The sequence below is a fragment of the Theobroma umbraticum genome, unplaced genomic scaffold (assembly GCF_002168275.2).
Source record: "Theobroma umbraticum cultivar Fairchild unplaced genomic scaffold, ASM216827v3 scaffold_20.0, whole genome shotgun sequence".
Lineage (NCBI taxonomy): Eukaryota > Viridiplantae > Streptophyta > Magnoliopsida > Malvales > Malvaceae > Theobroma > Theobroma umbraticum.
In genome coordinates this window covers 3,128,370-3,149,670 of record NW_018397266.1, presented here as the reverse complement: position 1 = coordinate 3,149,670, position 21,301 = coordinate 3,128,370, and the positions used below count along the sequence as shown (strand labels likewise).

The 21,301-nt window shown below is 35.3% G+C and overlaps 1 protein-coding gene across 1 annotated transcript; it reads right to left on the bottom strand.

Annotated features, from left to right (window-relative positions):
• Positions 1-17,757: 17,757 nt before the first annotated feature.
• On the bottom strand, positions 17,758-21,295 carry HB17 (homeobox-leucine zipper protein 17). The gene is made up of 4 exons (XM_021436962.2): positions 21,109-21,295; positions 20,575-20,777; positions 20,352-20,431; positions 17,758-18,334 (listed from the first exon to the last, which is right to left on the bottom strand). Exons 1-4 carry the CDS (start codon positions 21,194-21,196, stop codon positions 18,010-18,012), a joined length of 696 nt encoding a protein of 231 aa, XP_021292637.1. The 5' UTR covers positions 21,197-21,295; the 3' UTR covers positions 17,758-18,009.
• Positions 21,296-21,301: the final 6 nt, after the last annotated feature.

Here is a 21,301-nt window from a genome sequence, read left to right as displayed (position 1 = left end):
TCGGCTTAGCTAGAGGCATTTCATCTTGTGATTCACTATTGTAAAGGCTATACTTTCTTGAAAAGGTAGATAGGTTATACTTAAACCTTGAAAAGTAAGATTGGTTATACCTTCATTGCAAAATTTAGGAAGGATACGATAGAAAGAAATCATATGGTAGTCCACCATAATCCCTCATTTAAAAATGCATTAATGTCCTCAGATGGTGAGGATTTATTTTCAGATGAAAGTATGGTGACGCAGCAAGTTAGTGTGGAGATATGTTAGGTTTGCTATGTTAGGAGCAAAAGATGAAAAAAGGTTTGATTCCTAATAATTGAATAATGGAGAAAGGTAAGGCTTCAAATTAAGGAAAGTTAGTTAAGCTAAATACTTCATTGGTGAACAAGAAAGAGGATTTTCACAATCAAAAGAAAAATCCTCATAAGGCTTCTAAATCCGATGATAATCATAATATGGAAACCATTCTTAAAGGTCCTTGGCCTACTTTAAATGAGATAACCAACAAGAACATGAGTGATTTTATGGTTACTAAAGATAAGATGGTGAATGATGGTCAAAATAAGAGGGAAATAGGAACAAGCATGGTTGTAATAGGTTAGATGTCTAATTTAACATTTAAAAATGATTAAACTGGTCTTATGGATGAATCTAGTCTACAATCATGTGAGCAAGGAATTATTCCCCAAGCTATATCATTCGACTTTTTAAAGCATGTAGTAGTCAAAATACTTAAAGAGCTGAAAATTGGGAGAAATTCTCCTAAATTGCTATCAAACCGCACTTCAGGTTTGGCAGCTGAATACATGGGTGCTATTTTATTGCATGGAGAAGGAACGCCACCAGATAGGAAGGGAGTGGTTCAAGTTAACAAATCTCTATTAAAAAAAAAGAAAAAACCAAAGAGTGTGAAGTTCAATAAGCAGAGAAATCAGATTCCCAATGTTTTGTCAAAAGAGAAAACATAGTTGGAAAATGCCACAGCTAATTCAATAGATGAAATGGAGAGCACTATTGCATGCATGTTTGAAGCGAAAACCACTATGTTGGTCAATGGATCAAATAATGACTTGTAAGTCATTTTCTTTTTATTGTGATTTTGTTTAATGGATTTTAGATTTCTTGTATGGAATTATCAAGGAGCAAAAGATAGAAACTTTGTTAGAATCATGCATGATTCGTCAAACAGTTCAAGTTGAGTATGGCAGCTTTTGTAGAACTACGTGTTAGTAGTTTTTCTACTAATGGAGTAATAAAAAGTTGGGTTTTGATAGATCACATCAAGTTTAGGCAAAATGGTTTTCAGGAGGTATCTGAGTTTTGTGGAAGGATGATGCTCGTGTGTTTATTATCCGAAGTCACGCCTAATGTCACCATCTATTTGTGGAATCCCTGTTTTGTTTTAAATGGTGGTTAACAATAGTTTATGAACACCTTTTAGCCATGATCAAGCGCTTGTTTTGGGATGAACTGTTTTTCTTTACGAACTTAGTTGTTGGACTATAGTTGATGGCAGATGATTTTAATTCTTTTTATATTTTCATGAGAAAGTTAAAGGATCTAATTGTGGAAGTTGACCTTTTCATTTATTTCAACATTTCATGTAATAACTATAATCTTTAGGACTTAGGTTTCCCAAGCTTAAGGTTCATCTGAAAGCACGATCTAGTTTCAAAAAAACTCGATAGGGCTATTTGTAACACTAGCTAGCGTCTTTAATTTCTATATGCATTTGTTCAACACCTACCATGAATTAGGTCAGACCATTGGCCTTTGATGATTAAATTATGAGAAAGAATAGTGAATAACAACACCACTAGTTTCCATTTTTAGGCAGCTTGGTTGTCACATGGTGAGTTTGGTAATTTTGTATGGAATTTTGGGATGGTTCAATGGGTATTCAAGTAATAATTATAATCTTTAGGACTTAGGTTTCCCGAGCTCAAGGTTCATCTGAAAGCACGATCTAGTTTCAAAAAAACTCGATAGAGCTATTTGTAACACTAGCTAGCGTCTTTAATTTCTATATGCATTTGTTCAACACCTACCATGAATTAGGTCAGACCATTGGCCTTTGATGATTAAATTATGAGAAAGAATAGTGAATAACAACACCACTAGTTTCCATTTTTAGGCAGCTTGGTTGTCACATGGTGAGTTTGGTAATTTTGTATGGAATTTTGGGATGGTTCAATGGGTATTCAAGTAGCATTGGCGGAATTTGCTCAGAAAGCCACATTATGGAACAAAATGGTTTTTGGTAATTTTTTTTTCTAAAAGAAAAGAATATTGGCGAGATTAAGTGGTATTGAAAAAGCATTAGAAAGAAGTCCTTCATGACAATTAAGGGAATTAAAATTTTCCCTCCGATTGAAGTATGAAACGATTTTGCATCAAGAATAGATTTTCTAGATGCAAAAGTCCAAAATTGAATGGTTGAAATTTAGTGATTGGAACGCTCGATATTTTCATCTTAAAGTGACTCGTAAGAGATGTAAATAAAAAATCCTTTGACTTCGTTCCTTGGATGGCCATTGGTGTGACGATCAAATAACTTTAAAATCTCAAGCAATGAGCTTCTTTGAGAAACTTTATACTAAGGATGATCAACTACTTCCAACATATCCAATTCATGGTCAATTTCCAAATCTTGACCAAGCAACTATTGATTTACTGCAAAACCTCGTTGATGATATTGAGGTATATTCGGCACTCTTTAGAAAACCTCTTAAGTTGCTAGGTGTAGATCGTTTCCTAGCCTTGTTCTTCTAATCACTATAGAATACAGTGGGTAGGGATACCATTAGCTATATTCATGTAGTTTTTGATGGGGCAGGGATTGGTAATGATCTTTGTAAGTCTATTATATCTTTGATCCTTAAATCTAAATCCCTAGAATTTGTTTCTCAGTCTAGACCTATTAGCTTATTGCTTGTAATCTTTAAAGTCCTCATAAAGGTTATTACAAACTGACTAAAGCCATGTATGAGTCAAATTATTGAGGAAACTTAATCGAGTTTTGTTTCTAGACGACAGATCACAGAAAATATTATAATTGCACAAGAAGTGATGCATTCTTTTCAAAAGAAGTATGGCATATTGGGGTGGATGATGATAAAAATTGACTTCGAAAAAGCCTATAATTGATTAAGATGGAAGTTTATTTATGACATTCTATTGGATGCTAAGATACCCAAATGTTTAATTAATATTATTATTCGGGGTTGGCACAGTAGTACTTCACAAATTTGGTGGTATGGTAATCTTTCTGACAACTTCAAGCCATCCTAAGGAGTTTGACAAGGAGATCCTCTATCTGTATACATCTCTTTTTTGTGTATGGAGAGGTTGTCACATGGCAACAAAAATGTAGTAACACAAGGTTTGTGGAAGCCCATAAAACTTTCTAGGAAAGGCCCTGCTCTTGCTCATCTCCTTTTTGTAGATGATTTAATCTTGTTTGCAAAAGATTCAATCTCTTAGTTGGAAGTCATTAAAGGGGTAGTACAAGACTTTTCCATCTGCTCAGGTGAAAAGGTAAATGTTGAAAAATCTTCCTTCTATTGTTATAGCAATGTTGATCAGGGCACTATCCATAGTTTAGCCAAAATATCTAGATTCACTTTCATGAAAAATATGGAAAAATATTTAAGGATTCCATTGATCAATGGGCAGAAAGGGAGATATATGTGTGGATACTTGGAAGAGAAAGTGTGTAATAAACTTTCTTTTTGGAAAGCTTTTGCATTGTCATTTGCAATTAGACTTATCCTAGTCAAGTCAATTTTATGTGCAATACCTTACTATGCCATGCAGACTATAGCATTGCCTATTGAAGTGTGCAAGAGAAATGAAACCTTTCGCTGCCAATTTCTTTAGGGAGGTGATATTAATACAAAGAAGATAAATCTGATGAGATGGAAATGTATTTGTAGATCAAAGGAAGAAGGAAGTTTGGGTATTCGACAGTTGATGGTAATGAACAAAACTTTCCTTCTAAAAGTGTGTAGGCATATTGTCTCTAAATTGTAAGCTTTTATGGGTGCAACTTGTTTGTAGTAAATACAATTATGGAAGATTTGCTAGCCCCAATAAGCTACAAAGTGTCTTTTTCATTTTGGACCTCCATCAGTCGGTTATTGGTGACATTTAAGAAGTATATTCAATGGGCATTAGGAGATGGATTCACAACAAGGTTTTGGATGGATATCTGGGTGGGTGAACGTCCTTTTGTTGAAGTTGTGAGGTCGATGGGAATCTCATTTGAAGACCATAACTATGTTAAAGATTTTGTATTAGAGGATGGTGAATGGAATTTCAACAACTTGTCTACTTACCTTCCACCGAAGGAAATTACATTGCTCTCCAAGACTATTGCACCTTATCATGTTAATCACCTTGACAGACCATATTGGGCTTTATCGTCTTCGGGATATTTTACAGTGGCTTTAGCATATCATATCTTAAGGGATTTTACTGATTTAGATTCAAACTATAGCTTAGGAAGGTGGCAGTCAGCATGGAAGTGGAAGGGGCCTGAGAGAATTCAGATGTTATTCTTCAATGCTTACATAAACAACTTTTGACAAATGAAGAATGGTGTCATAGATATCTTACTATTACTTCTTTATGTTTGCAATGCGGTGTCGAAGAGGAGACCATTATTCATGTACTTAGGGATTTCGCTAAAGCTAGTGTGACATAGTTGCTATTATTAACACTAGGTGCGTATCTCATGTTCTTCAATCTTTTTGCTGGAAAGTGGTTTTTGGCTAATTTGGGCAAAGCTAACGTGAATGATAATTCTATTCAATGGAATATTATATTTGGGACTACCGATTTGTTCCTTTGAAAATGGAAGAACACATACATTTTCGAGAACACAAATTCCTATTGAACGACGATTGTCAATGATATATAGTATAGTCTCTGCTTTGCAAAATGTTGAGGTGGCAAACACTGCAAATGGGGGACCCTCATCTAGTTGTCGAGAAGAAATTTTGGTCAATTGAAAAGCTCTTTCCATTTGTTGGATTTCATTAAATTCGGACAATACCTATAGGTAGTCGACAGTACAAGTGGCAATTGGCGGTGTTTTGAGAGATTCAGTTGGTCAATGGAATGGTGGATATGCAATGAGACTTCGTACATGTTCAGCTTACAGAGCTGAACTTTGGGGAGAATAAAGAGGGCCTAAATATGCATGGGACCTTGGCTTTCAAAAAATAGACTTACAAGTTGATAGTAAGCTAGTTGTTCAAGCACTTTCTTCTCAAATAGATCATCCATGTGCAAATTCAAATTTAATTCAAGTTATTCAAAGACACTAGAAGGTTCAGATTGGTCATGTCTTTTGACGAGGAAATATAGTAGCAGAGTTTATGGTTAATGAGGGATTCTTTATTATTGAAAACTTCTTAATTTTTTCTAGTCCTATAGAGAGGGCTAGAAGTTTATTATTGAATGATGCAATAGGAGTTTTTTTTCCTAAATCAATCAAACAATAATAATTTATTCTTTCTCCATACATAAGAGTTATAGTAAAAATTCTATAACAACATTCTCTTTGGCTTAATTTGGCTTCCAATCGGCAAAACAATTTTTTTTTTTAATTTTCTTTGCTGCATGGTGTGGAACAATTAGCATTTAGCTAAAAATAAAAATTAGTGATGACTCTTGAAACTCCATCCATGATGAGTACAACTTTTTTTCTGGAATATAATTATTTTATTATGTTTATTAATTGTTTTTTCTTAAAAACAACACTATGGATTACATGAAAAAAAAAGGACTTAGGCTAAATAAGTAATTAGCTTAAATTTGCACCCAATCTTAAATAAGGGCTCTTTCACTTTTCCTTTTTATCTTTATTTTTCCTCAGCATCATCTTATTCTTCAAGTATGCATTGGAGTTTCCTGTTCAGATACTATTTATGTAATTTCAACAATCATGTAGTTGTTTGATTGGATATTAAAGTCCTTCCCATGACAGAGACATAAGAGGAAAAAACAGTCCAAGTGAGGCACCAAAGAAAAGTTGCATGAGGGAATCAAATGCAAAGAAAATTCATTCATCTGTTTTCCTCTATCAAATTCTTATATGCTAATTTAATTAGATTAAGAACTTTAACCATTCAGCAAAAGGTGTGTGTTGAAAACCCATTTTTGAGTCTTAATCACTTTGACCCATTAGAAAATGTTTAGTCATGGTTACGTGGAAGAAAAGCTTACCTCAGTTTACCACCCTTGTTCCAGACTACTTATATTAGCTTCAAAATTTTCTTGTCTTTGGCTCATTGAGAAGATTATGATCAAATTTCTGAAAAATCAATTTGCTTTAACGAGACGGCAATTTGATTTTGATTGTTGTCTATCTAACCGTCCAAGCATCCATGCATGCATGGAATTAAACAGACAAATTCCAAATTATTAGTTAAGTACGATTTAGTCAACTTAGGATTTACAAAGATTAGCTAGAAGAATGAATTTATGGGCTAATGACAGATTAAAGCCATATAATTTCTTTGTGAAAAAGTTTTCTTTCTTTTTCTTGTCTTTTGGGAAGAACATTTTTTTATCCTTTTGATAATCTTCCTTTCTACATAAAGTTTGGACTAAATAAGTGAGGCAGTATTTATATGTATATATATATATATATATAATTAAGCAACATGATTGTATTAATACTAATTAATCAAATTTAGACTAAAGCTTGAAAGGGCTAAAGTAAAGAGAAATCCCATGAACTAGTGACTGGGATTAATCCATACCAAAGGGGAATAAAGGAAGATGGAAGTTCCTGAGTTATAAACATCAATCACTTTCACATACCTAAAATATCAGTCTCCTTTTGGCCCAGCATGATTGAATACATTATCACACAAAAGTAGCGACTTTTGGCAGTGAGGCTTACCCACCATAAAATTCTTTTTCTTTGTAGAATTTTTTTTTTTAAAAAAAACTATAACCTATTTATTAGAACTCAAAAATCTTAACTAGGTTAAAACTACAAAATAGTAGGATTTTCTGGGGTGAAAATAGTCACCTTCTATGTATTGTGTTGTTCTAAGTCATATAGGTTTTCATATGTCAAAAAGAAGAAGAAGAAGAAGAAGAAGAAGAAGAAGAAGAGAAACGTTGTTATTTGTGGGTTAAATGCTTATTTTATAATTTAACGTTTGCCAAATTTATATTTTATGATTCAACCTATTATTTTGCTGAAATCTAGATGTAACCTTTTCAATTTTATCCATTTAAGAAATATTGATAATAAAAGTTGATAAAATTACCATTAACAGAATTAAGCGACTCAAGTTTATATTTGTTAAGAATTCTGTTTACCATTAATCCTATTAACTCCATTTGTTACCTTTTATCATCGTTTTATTTTATAATGAATAAAATTTCAAAAATTACATCCTAATTTGAACAAAATAATATATAAGTTAACTTAAGAGATAAAAAACTTAAGAAACATTAAACTCTAAAATGGAGCATTAGCTATTCATGGCATGCATCGATTGTTGTTAAGACCAAATGGAAAAAACCTTGAAGATTTCCTAAAGATCAATAATAGAGAATCTTCTAAATTAAATGAACCTTTCTCTTTCAAATAAAAAGTGGGTTCCATCTACATATATAAGGTTGTTAGCATCTGAATAAATCAGACTTAAAACTGTGCTGCAGATGGAATTCAACGTCAACCACCTATCCAACAGCTCAGCCGCAATTCTGAACCAAAATATATAGGAATTGAGCAGTGGTTGTAAAGCTTGGTTAGAGGCGCATGAACGGCAGAAATGAGTGCCAAGACTCAAGACTGCGCTAGCCATATGCCGATGGAAAGGTTTGAATCAAATGATGGGGGTCCATGTGTACTTGATCAGGAAAAATTAAAAAAAAAAAAAAGGCACAAAGGACCCCCCAAAAGCCTAATAAATTTGAAGGGAGAAAGCACTGGTCACACTGACTTACTAGCATTGTAAAGTTTCTATCATTATAGCACGTGACAATCCACATGCAGATGCATTCTTTCCGAGGGTCACCACACACGTGCACATCTGTCAAACTAGAGCAGCCCTCTCAACCCTATCTTCTTTCTCCTTTCTCATTGGGAACTCACCCCTTCTCTTGGACTTGGAGTCCGTATATTTTTTTGTTGGTTTTTAGTATTTTGCCATGGAATGCTGCCCACTTCCTCCATTTGCTACCCCAAAAACAAAACGATTTAAAGAGTGCATAGGACAAACAGCATTTATAGGCTGTAGCAATGTTCATGTGCTACCCAATACCAACGATAGCTACCCTAGCTAGCGAGTCGATCCATAGCTAATCTTCTTGAAAAAGCCTAAATGTTGTCTGCTGGCCCTTAATTTGAGACTTATTTTACTCAGTAATTTCTTTTATTTTCTTTAAAGAAAAGAATTATTGATCACTTGGAATCTTTGATTTCCAGATTTCAAGCTATTTATATAGTTCAATTTTAGTGGACGGAGAGTGCACGTATCTTCCTACTTATAATAACATATTCGGTCATTTGCTAATTTTCTTTATTATGCATTGATCAAAATGTTAGGCTTAGATCTCCATAATAATCGATAATCGATTTGAAAGTGGAAGAGAATGATTGAGATGTGAGAGGAAAAAGCAAGGGAAAAAGAGAAAGGGGTTATGTTAAGGGTCCAATGGTTGAATGGTTCGAAAGATGACACTATCATTTTGCGTAGATAGTCATAGTTGGTGGTAAGTTAAGTTCGGGATCACAACAGTACATAGTCAAAAGATGCGAGGCTGTCGGCCCATTGGGCTTGTCCCCCACCACGCACCGCCGCACCCTCGTGCTCGTCCCAATCTAACCATGCGTGCTGGAGCCCCCAACCCCATATCTCCCTTCCCAATGTACCTGAAATATTAAGCTCGATACTCTCCCACACACATGCCCAGTTCCTTTGCTTTTGTTTCTCGGCGATAATGATAAAAACGTGTACAACTGGTAAGAGTTTGTGTTTGTAAAAAGTTCCTTCCAAAAGGCCATTCTGCACACTGCCAAACTCAACAGTAAACCACATGCCCCAAATTGGTCACATGAACCACATTCTTTACATTGTTCTTAGTTTGTGATAAAACTTAAACTGTCCAAGGGGACTGCCCTTGTGTATATCTTTAGCTTTAAATCAAACGATTCGTATTAAATATTATGGTCGATGTAACATTTTAATATCACACGCCATTCATTTGTCTCCTTAAAGCACCTTTTTTCTTTCTCTAACTTTATTTATTTATTTTTAATTCTCATCTTTCTTTGGGGAGGACAAGGTACCAATCTTTAAACCCCACACAAGGTTTTGGTGCTAAAAGGTTCACAAAATTAAACCTTAATCAAGAACAAGAATCTGGGACCATAGTTCAACTTGGTGGTGGGGATAGATTGGCTGTTAAAGAGGCTTACCAAACAATGTGGTAGGGTTTGAGACCCTAGACGCGTGAACCATCGTAAGGAAGATCTTAGTCAAAAAGCGTGCCCTTTATGCAATTATATTTGATGATGCTTGGTTGATCTATTCATAACACCTAAAAAGGCAACTTAGATTGGGCTCTGAAGAACATTACTAAGATTCTCAAGGAAAATATCAACAAGGTTTCATTTTTTATTGAGACGTGACATGATTATTGTATAATTATTACTACAATTTTCCTTTTTAACTTCTAACTTAACCAGAAATATAATTATATAGTTAGCGCTCCTAATTATAATAGACTAGGCAAGGCTTCTTTTTCTCAAGAACTATGATGGTATGAATGTTTCTTCTCAATTATTCTCAGCATTGACTACTCGTTTTGTTCCAAATCAACGTGCCATTTCAGCAACCTGAGCAGCCATTGCAATGCCAACCAACACTTTCTTTCTCTCTGTCTGATCCAATCCTCAACGAAGACCAATTTCATCCAACAAATGCACGTGCAAACTGCAAACACAATCAGCCCACCCGTCAAGGAACGGATCCTTCCGTCATTGGGCCTTGTACATATTTTTGTTTGGACCAAGGACGAAAGTGGCCCAATTTTGAGGATTCCCAGATAAAATAGTACCATAAATTGGAGTTCTGTAGCAGAGACTGAAAACAAAAGAAAGGAAGCCCCGCCGTCCGAAGAGGACAACTTAACTTAATTATGCGCGTAACAACTAAAGTAACACAAAGATTGTTGTCATGTTTGGGCAACGCTATGTTTTGGACCAAACCTCAACATTTTCACATGTATCGTTGCGTGGACAGTTAAGCCAGCATTAGCCGTTGAACGCGTGATACGTGGAGTTGACTCCATTATAATGGATCTCAATCTCGAGCCATGATCATGCTTAAGATAAGGTTTAATCATCGCTAGAAATAATTAAAGATGAAAGAATGATGAGGTTAATAAACTTGATTAGCACCAATGAAGAGTTTTGTACAAGTAGTGAGGTTTGGAAGGTTTCGTGGTGGTGGAGCAATGCTTGATTATAATGATTGTTTATTGAGTCCAAAGCCTTCCATGTGAAAGAACATTCTTTTTAAGATGGTGTCACTCGATCACAACAAAATCCCGCCCAATGGATAATGCTTTCCATACTCCCATAAGCATTTTGTCATAATTAATCTTTCTCTTTGTTTCTCCAGAAGAAGGAGCAATTTCCAAAAGACAGCTAAGGCTTGCATTGAGAAATCTCAATTCCCCTCTGGCGTTTGGACTTACCGCTTGGATTTATTGATAAAATAAGGGAACATATTTGATGGGAGTTGGGGACATGTTGAGTTCATGCTTCTGACAGATTGCGGTTCGGAAGGAATTTTGGTGACAAGTTCTCTGAGCAATGTGTCACCGCTGCCGCAGGTGTACTCGTGACCAACCATTTGCGGTTGAGTTTGAGGCCCATGTGGATTTTGTTTAGCACTTGGAATGGATCAACTTACCTCACGATGTTCGGTTGGGAGGGAGTCCACATTAATGCTTAATCATATTCATCTATCCTCAAAAGAAAAAGAAAAAACACCAACCCTACTACTTTCTTTACCCATTTTTTATTATTGTTATGATAATATTTTGGAGGAACAAAATCCAAATCTCACTCCTTAAAGGATGCATATACCTATCGAACCAATCGAAAACAAGCCCAGAGCAAGGATCAGACTCTATATGCCATGAAAATCAAGCAGAGCTTCGATTTTAGTCTATATGCCCCACAAAAATAAGATCTGAGGTGTAGGGGTAAGGTCTTTGTCTCAGACAGGGTCATAGCGTGTCTCCTTGGGTTTATGTGAAACGGGGAGAACCCCTCCTGTTTTCCTAGCTGTTGCCCAATTGGCTTCTTTTCATCAAGATTTGTCCGTTCCATGTTCAGCATCCACCAGCAATGTTCAAATTAAGAAATTTCAAAGAATTGCGGTAATTCGACAAGGTCTTTGAACACCTCCCATACAACCCCCACAAGAAAATCTCTAGCACGACTCTTTTTTCTGAGACAAATTCAGGCTTTGGCCCAATGCTACTTTATCCAAGCGTTTGGGTGAATTTCAAGGAGAAGCTCCAAGGTAGGCCTTGATTGGAGGAAGGCTTTGGTCCAACTTATAAACAGATCTCTTTAGGCACCCAATATTAAGAACAAGCCGCTCCCTCGTTTCCATATGAAACTTCGTTATTATATAATGTGAAAGTTAAAAACCCTCTCGTCATAAGAAGTTTATTTTCTACTTATATTTTGTTTAAAATAGTACTTACTCAAATACTTCAAATATTTACATTTGGTGTTGGGACTTCGTTTACGTCCCCCCGGAAATAAAAAAGTTTTACTCGAGGCTTTTAATTTTGAGTAGGAAATGACTTCTCCAAAGTGAAACTTTCATTTTATGTTGGGAGATTTATTGGATCTTGAGTTGTACAATGAGGTAACCATATAACTCTTTTCATCTTAAAATGCTTAACCTCAAATTTCTTATTCAAGGTTTGACGATTGTATACTTAAAGAGACTTTCTCAAGAATGTTCGCCCTGGTTGTGGACAAAAACAGGAGAGCGAATGACTAAGGCTCGTGAGAAAACAATTCTTGGCAGGAATTAATGGTGTTATTAAAATGACTCCATGAGTGCGGTTAGTTTGGTACTTATAATCTCAACACCACTCCATAGAAGAGGAGTTGTGTGCTGCACATTGGGACATGTAAGCTGAAAATCAGATCTTAGGGAATTTATCACATTTATTTGGAAGCTTATGAGCTAGCTGATCAACAGGCTAAGTTTGGGGTATAACGTCCTCAAGTTCTACTGTTGATTTGGAGTAAATGAAACTACTGGGGTAGTAACTGCTGTGACAGGGACACTAATTTTGTAGTCCCTTATGTATATGTTTATGTGGGTTGTTGCTATGCTAGTTTTATAGTGTTATGTTCATTCTGTTGCGTCTCTTTTTTGTACATGCCTTATGGCTACTGATTGGTTTTACTTTTTGATGATGTGGTGGGTCTGGGGTGATTAAGCAGCTTGTTTCTTACTAGTTTGGTCAATGGCAGACCTCGATGCCCTGTCTTATTGGGTTTTTAGGTTCTAGTTATCGCAAGATACTTGTTGTAAGGTTCATTGGTGGTGTGGAACCTAAAGGATCCCTTATTGTCTATTAGGATAGATCTCACCATTTGAGGGGTCGATACCCTTTTCAGAAATTTTTGAATTTCAGGTGCCAAGATCGATCCCAAAGGTATCTGTTGTCTGTAACGAAGGTGGAAATTTAGCATAGCAACGGCTTGTTTCTTATTCAATGCTATGCAAGGATTCCAATAGGATTTGCAAGCAAAAACACACGATCTTTGGATCATTTTTGCATAAGAATTAGAGAAGAGACAAGACACATATTATGAGCAAACATTTTGCACATTCTTCTAAATATTTCAAAGCATTTGAACCTTCATCCATATACTATTATAATCATTTTTGATATTATCTTATACTCACTAAGCAATATCTAACTATTAAAGGATTTCTTGCTTGTAGGTTATCAAATACTCAAAGCTTGATAGATAGGGAGGTTACTTAGCCTTCAAAATGTATTTGTATTGGTTGAATTCAATAGTAAATTGAACTCCTTAGCAAGCTGAAAGAGAGGACATAGGCATAAAGGGAAAAGATCGAAACCTCTATAATTCTTGTTTGCAATTCTCTCTATCATTTACTTTGTATTTTTTTTGCATTTATTTTTGATTAAATTTTTATCAAATTGTTATCATTTTAATATTTGATGTATTTCGTTTGAAAGTTTATTTTTCCAAGAAGATTTTTAAAAATTCAATTCAACCCCTCTTGGATTATTCATTATAATTGAGCTAACATATAAATTTTCATATGACAATTGTGTAAATGATCCTTACATTTGAAATCATTTGGTTACTTGCCATATTTTGATATTATCATTGACAATAAGATGGAACTTAAGTAGGATAGAGCATCGGTCGGTTTTGGTGATGAAGGAGGCTATAATTGACCAAAATCGACCAAGCCAAGAGAGAAACTGCCTAATCCTTAATTTTGAAGAAGGGTGACTGTTGTTTGCAGTTGGCTGTTGTAGAAATGAAGAAAGGTTATCGATTTTTTTAGGGTTTCAACTTACCAAGAGCTTTGAGGGGACTCGGGGGAGGGAAATGCATGGCAGGGGAGGGGGTGAAGGGGGTTAGGGTTGTAATTCCCCACCTTATTGAAAATAATATATACATTATTTGGTTATTTGATCAATGCTGGGGGGAAGGATTTTCCGTTGTCAATCAACCCAAGAAACCATCACAATCAATTGCCTTAACTAGCTCCTCAATCGGACTGTTTTCGGTTAAAAATCGTTGACACTTGCCGATTAGGTGGTTTCAACACCCATTGCTTACCCCTAAACTTAAGTATAGTATGAAACATATAGAGGTCAATAAATGATTAATAGAGGATTGATTGCCCTAGGTGATATAAAAGGGAATGTCTTATTTTGTCTTGATATGTAATAACTCAATGAAGTCTTTGACCAAGGAAAATAAAGATTCGAAAAAAAGAGTTTTTGAATCATATTAATAGAGTTTGTTACAAATATCAAGAGCTAAAAATGGTAAAGATAATATAAACTAAGTAAATAACGAGCGATGTTTTATGTCTTGCTGAGATATTAGATTGTTGAGAGAATATTAATTAAACGGTAAGTTGTACATGGAAAGATTAAGTCAAACTACTATGAATCTTCTTAATATTTAGATAGTCATAATGCATTGCTAAATATCAATTGTAACTTATAAATATAAATTAATCAACTTAGAATTAGTGATGAAATCAAAAGAGTTTGATTCATCTAATCCTATATATATTTTTGTGAAAGACTTATGAATTGTCATTGATAGACCTTGACAAAATCAGATAGTGGCTAACAAAAAAAAGGCCATTGCCAATACCCAAAAAATTGGAGGGAGCTTAGCGCGACCACCCTTTCTAGATAGGCAACAGCTCCAAAATTTGACCCTGTACAGAGTCAGATATACAATAATGCTATACACTTTGAGAATCACACATTCCAACATCTACTTACAGCATTCAAACCATTCTGTACTTACACAAGTTCACTTGGATTCTGGTTAGAGTCCAATAACATTACGTCGTTGTTAATTCCCAGCAAACTTTGAGACCTCTACACCCCATCTCTTGCTAGTGTGGAGTGCATCTCATCCTTTCTTCCTTGAATGTGATTCCTGCAACGTGGATAGTTGGGTCCAAAACCCGTTTGAAGTTCCCTGGAGATTGAGGTCACATGTCATTCCAATATCCAAGCTCCTCGATATGTTTATTCTCAACATGTTAAGAATTTAATCTGTCATACACATAATTGCATGGTGAGAAAGTAAAATGGAGAAACTAAGTTGGACTTAATTGCATGGGAGTTATGAACTTGAAGGATTTAAGTGAAACGCTCATTAAATCATTTAAGTAAAATGGAGATGATGCTGTTTCTCCCCTAGTGTGCTATGAGGGCCTTAACATTGGCACAAGCCTCTCCCCTTGTTCACTCTGCCTCATGTGGTCCTGTTACGGTTAATGCCACTGCTGTTTCTCTCTGAATTGCTACATCAACGGATTTGTTCTGCTCCCAGTTGCCCCAGCTTTGATTCTGCCCCATCGAACGTCTCCATGTCATTTAGACTTCATTCTCCTTGTTTTTTAAGTCTCTTGTTTTGCTGTTTTCTGCTGGTCTCTCATATAATGCTGCTTTCAAGCCATGACCCCTTGGCTTTTCTCAGAGCTCTCTGCCATGAGCGATAATTGCTTACTTTCATATATTTATCTTTTCTTATCAATATATATCTATCTCTTTGGCTGAGAAAAAAAAAATCATTGAGACAATTTTGCAACAACTTAAGAGTTAAGTTAACCCTAAATTGCTCACATAAATGTTATGCTTAAGGGTAACCTAATAACACAAGAAAAACAAGTGGCTAAGGCCAAAAATTGAAAGGTCAATGCAGAAAAGAAAAGAGTGAAAAACACAAGCTGAGAGTCATAGATAGCAATCGGCCGCTCATCTTTTTTTATATACTTGGAGGAACGAGGATTCGAATCTTATTCTTTAGAATATAAGGATCATATATCAATTAATGAATCAAATGTTCAAATGCAGTTATCCATCTTATTTAATAGTGAAATCGATTTCTCTCTTCATCCTCTTTGCTTTGAGATTTCGGGTTTTCCTTTTGGAAGAGTGTAAACTAATAGTCCCTTGACATTGCTATCATAAGAGGTTCGATCAGCACAAGCAACTCTTTCCTCCTTGGAGTTTTCCTCACAATCAATTCGTGTGACAACTCTTAAAGGCTGAACAAGTGGGCAGCTTGTGGTTTAGAACAAGCAAAATTTTGTGGGTTGGAGATTTTGGTTTCTTGATTTACTGACCTCTTGATTTCGACATCAAAGGTCCAAAAGTATACCATTTTTTGCCCCTTAATTATTGTTTTATATTGAACGAACCCAAAGGACGATCTTGATTGAAGAAAAAAGTTTTATATTTCCATCACTTAAACAATATGATGGCATGGCTTTTCCCATACAGAACATACTTTCCAACAGTTATGTAACTTTGAAGTATGGAGTCAGTGATTATGAAAAGTACTAAAGCCATCAGGTGTCATCCACTTTTTCTTTGTTTCCTTGTTAATTTTGTTTGACTCTTTTACCGCCATTCTTTTGTTTTTGCTTGAAGCACATTATGTGTATTTTGGGTACTGACAAAAGTCGACATATGAACTGAGATATTTAAGAGAGCTCATTCTGATATTTTAGAATGTGTTTTGGGAGCTTGGTTTTAAAATGCAATGACAATGAAGAATACTTTGTGGGTTCTATCTATAATTTCCGATAAAGTTAAAGTGGACTGCAAGACTATTGAGAATAAATGTATAAAGGGTTTTGAAATTGATTCAAATTATCAAATGCAGTGATTTTCATGTACTTTTAATTTTTCGATACTAAAGAATTACTTTACTTGATAGGCATAGATAAATAACCAAACTACATAAATATTTATGTATTTTGTAGCTTGATTTCACTGCATTGCATTTTGCTAAGCTAACATGAAGAAACACGTTCATTAGAACCTTTGTATGACTGACCGTATATATTCATTATTGCTGCTCCTCCTGTAGATGGTGATGAGTATTCGTGCACTATTACTGGGATCTCTACCTAGTCTATAACTTCTACTTCTAGAGCAATATATATATGTTTGCACTTGGATACCGGTCTAGGAAGTGCCACCTGCGGTCTTAGATCTTAGACCGTGAACAGACACCTAAGTTGTTGATACAAATTTCGTAGGGTGGCGGTGCCGGTCATGAAGCTCTCACGTTTTGGTGGAAGGAAGGAGTGATTCAAATGCAAGTTTTGAGTAGAATTTACCAACCAAGATAATTAGCCGACAAAGTTGAATGGTTAAAACTGTGGGGAGGTATCATGATCTAATATAAGCATTTGATATTAGGGTTAAACCTATCACGCTTTTAGCATACATATATAGTCCACGATGCGAGAGGTGTGTCTACCAAGTTCGCGCACATTAGTGTGTTTTGTTTCTTCTGGCAAAATCATTTGAAAGTGACCTTGGTGAACTTTTTGCCACAAGTCATTATGGTGATGCCAACCAACCCCACCCCTTCTTTCAAATACTTACAACTGAACCTTTTTTGGATACCCATTGGTAATTGCTCAAATGTTTCAGCCTGCGCAATTCAGCTCGTGGTTGCTTCCTACGTACCCCAATCAAAAGGTATTCGCTAACCAGACTTTGTTCACTTGAGCTAGCTAGCAATTTTTGACTTAATTAGGATGCTTATATAATCGTAGCTTCAACCTTTGTTGAAATTTGGCTCAAGGCGGCACGAAATCATCTTAATTAGCAGCTAATAACAGGATTTCGACTCGTATAATTTCCACAATTTTAAACCACCTTTTTAGCTATATATTGACCTTGGAGCCTTAAAGTCTCATCATATGTGTTGGTTTAATTTTGTGATAATAGATATGTCTAATTACATGTTGATTTGTTTGTTTATTTCATTGATTTCTTATAATAAGATGTAATAATTTTCTTCCAAGTTGTAACTTAAAAGAAAAACCAAATTTATTACTCTTTTTAATTTTCATAACTTAAACCAATTTAATTTCCTTTTTTCCTCTTCCTTCCATTCTTTTTCTTTGCTTTTCAGGACAAACAACGACAAGAAAAAATTGTGGATTTCCAACAACTTTTGCGGTTGAAAAGAAAAGGAAGATGTACAGGGGCAGGCAATAATAATTAAAGATTGATCAATAAAATAAAGACAAAGCAAAAGCAATAATAAGTAAAATCCCTATATAGATTAGATACCAGCATATAGTATCTATCCCTTACATTTCTTTTGTGTAAACTAATATGAACATTCCCTAAAATCATTTCCTTTTAAAAACTCTTAAAGTGGGTCATTAAGCCTGACTAACAAGCCGCCGAAGATGGCCTTGATTGGAGGGCCGATGTTCCAACTTTAGACGACAATGTGGTGGCAGTGGCGGTGGCGGCGGTCATTTTGGTGGGGCACTTGTCAAGGGCAGTGGTGGTGACGCGCTCGCACCGAGGGCACATTGTAAGGGTTGATGCTGGGAGAGGCTCACAGCTGTGAGGCGAAATCACGGTTGGTGGCCCTACTTTCATGGCCCTAAGCTCCTCCACCTCCCTTTGCAGCCTCCTGTTCTGTTCAGTTAGTGACCCAAACCATCTCTTCAGGTACTCACACTCCATCTCTGTCTGCTTCAACTTGCTCCTATACCATGTTATTGTTTATTTGATCAACATAAACTATATACATATATATGTATATCCGAATCTAAGTTGTATCAAAACTAAACTAAACTCTTATCTGGTTCTTTGTTTTATGATACGGTTTGTTCCTTAGCTTTGCAAGATATACAAATGAGAAACACAAACCACAGAATTTTGGAAGTTTCCCAATTCTGTACGATATGCATTAGCACAAAACAATTGGTACTAATTTCAGCAAGGTCAGGGAAGCCTTGTAATAACATTTTCTTTTTGTTCTTATTCCCTTTTTCAAGTCATTGGTTGATTCCAAGGGGGTGACTCAAATAAATTTCATGCTTACAAAAACATGCTAAACACTGACGTGCAAGGTCTTAACACTCTCATGTGGCGTGACCAACCTCGCTTTATAAGTTGAGAACTGATTTTGCATTTAAGTATCAAATTCATAAAGCTCTTTCTTAAATAAGTAAAATCTTTCTGTAATTATCTTTTCCTTCCTCGTCCTTTTTTTTCCCTTAACTGGTTCATGGAGAGTAATAAATTCAAACTTGGATTTTATTCATATCTAAACATGAGTGCATTTATTATCATATTAAATGCTAACCATTACATACTAGCTAGCCAATGATCTATAACCCAAAGAAACAGCAATTTCTAATACAGTCATAATGCTTTTAATCTGTTCTCACTCCTCATGCATTGACAAAAGAGAAAACAAGAACATGATTACAATTGCAAAAAATTAGTTTAGGTGTGTCCTTTCCCTTTATTGATTTCATTCAATAATGTAATACACGAATGTAATAATTCATAAATGCATGGCTAAGTCCAAAGAATGATGGGTCAAAGCAGCACTTTATTATAGAGGGTGATGATCTGACTAGCACACGAGGCCAGAAACAGACATGCAATCTCAATTGCTGCTATCATTGTTATATTGATGTTGTTAGACAAACCATCATTATTTTGATCCTCAAACCTCAGCTCATGAAATAGAACCACATCATTAATTCTTCATAAATCTGTTCAGCTACTTGTCGGTCATGTGTCCGTTTTCTGCAGCCTGTTATAGGTTTTGTTTATTGTTCGTGACTGTTTTTCTGTCTATGAAATATTAAGAAAAGGATTTAATAAAGTGTTCTATCTCTCCATATACCCTTTCTTTATATTCATCTAAAACCCACGCTAAGTTTTATAATGAGAAAATTATTTCGAGAGTCCGGGAGGGAAAATTATGAACTCTCTCTTTAATTGACATTAATGCACATAGTATTATATCATATGGAACCGCAACTTCATGTGGTAGCATATATATCAAATCCTATGAAGTATTTTCTGAATGATAAGTTCTACAAGAAAATGATGCCCGTAAAGCTAACAAATGGCAAGATATTTTTCCTTGCTTATTAGGTCATGCATACACGACCAAAACGAATAGATAGGAAAAAAAAGAAGAAAAAAACAAAGTAGTTTCCCTCTAGCCTGTTATTCCTTGTTCTTAAGGTGCCTCATCGCCCTGAACAACTGGTTTGATAGAATTTTTACAGTGCAAAACGTGGTATTTGACTTGCTTTTACTCTAAAATATTATTATGAATGACAGTGATATATCAACGTCCGAAGGCAACCGTTCTGTCTGGGAAATGACCAGAGAAGCCCACAAAAATGAATCAAGTTATGGTAGCATCATAAAATATTATATCCATGTAACTAAAACATAGAAATTAATTTGTTTTTTAAAAAAATCTATTGTTTCACTTTCTACTTTACATTATTAGTGTACGAAAAATATACGGGTAGAATCTGATTCAGATTATATACTTTGTGATATTCTGTCAACGTTTCGATATCTACTCAAAGCTACTTTTAATCCCAACAACCAACAAAATAATGAGAACCCAGAAAAATGAAAAGAAAAAATCTATGGAGAAAACTAGGAATTCTTTTAAATGAATATATATATATATATGTATATGTATATGTATATGTATAGATAGGGTAGGGTAGATTAAGTAGTACCTGGCCCTACGGTTCTGGAACCAAACTTCAACCTGCCTTGGCCTCAGCTTCAGTTGCATAGCCAATGCTTCTTTCTGCTTCTGCAAGCGCAAAACTCCAAAAGGCATTAAATAAAGAGATCATCTGATAAATTTATTGGATATTTTATGTGAAAAAAAAATGTTGGTGTTTGGTGTTAGTTAATTACATAGGTAGTAGTGGATGGGGGTTTTCAATTACATACAGGGTTTAGGGTATGGTTTTGTCTGAAACTTTCTTCAAGAAGGCGAGACTGTTCTTTTGTAAGACGAAGTTTTTTGCGAGGAGGGGCTCCATTGCAGCTTTCTTCTTCATCCTCCATGCTTGCTGTGATCCATTCATCTTCTGCTCCTCCCGATGGTACTTGGTTTATATCTAAATCTCTCACCGCACAACCCCCTTGATCACCTTCCGTGTAGTATTTTCATTCACAAAAACAAAAAGAAAGAAAAATATATCAAATTTGAATAAAAATCAATCAATATTCGTCAAGCATGAGGATGATCATATGAAAAAGGAAAACGAAAAGCAAAAAAAAAAAGAAGACCCTTTTGGAAACCATGCATGGAATCGGGGTATAGAAGATCAAAGGCTGAAACTTCTAAAACTTGGGATTTCAAAAAGGAAAAAAAAAGGTTTGATATATATCTTATTCAAATTAAGAAGCAATAAGGAAGAAGAAGGGTAGGAAAAAAAAAGTGAAGAGAAAGAGAGGGTGAAGGATGTTTCTGTTGCTTACCAGAAGAAGGAAGAGAAGGGGAAGAAGAGAAGCCGGGAACAGATATTGTCAACTCCAAGTTAGAAGAGCTGGTGGGTAAAACCGCCATGTAAGTTGCAGAAGCAGAAAGAAGCGAAAGATAACGATTGATTTTAAGGAGAGAAAAGGTAAAGTTTTACAAAAGATAAATAAGAAAAAAGGGAAACAAAAGGAG

Excerpts from the sequence above, each read along its gene's own strand:
- HB17 (XM_021436962.2), bottom strand. The coding sequence starts at position 21,196 with ATGGCGGTTTTACCCACCAGCTCTTCTAACTTGGAGTTGACAATATCT. Across the intron at positions 20,432-20,574 it reads AAAACCATACCCTAAACCCT|AAGCAGAAAGAAGCATTGGC; the intron begins GTATGTAATTGA and ends TTGCGCTTGCAG. Across the intron at positions 18,335-20,351 it reads TTCCAGAACCGTAGGGCCAG|GAGCAAGTTGAAGCAGACAG; the intron begins GTACTACTTAAT and ends AACATGGTATAG.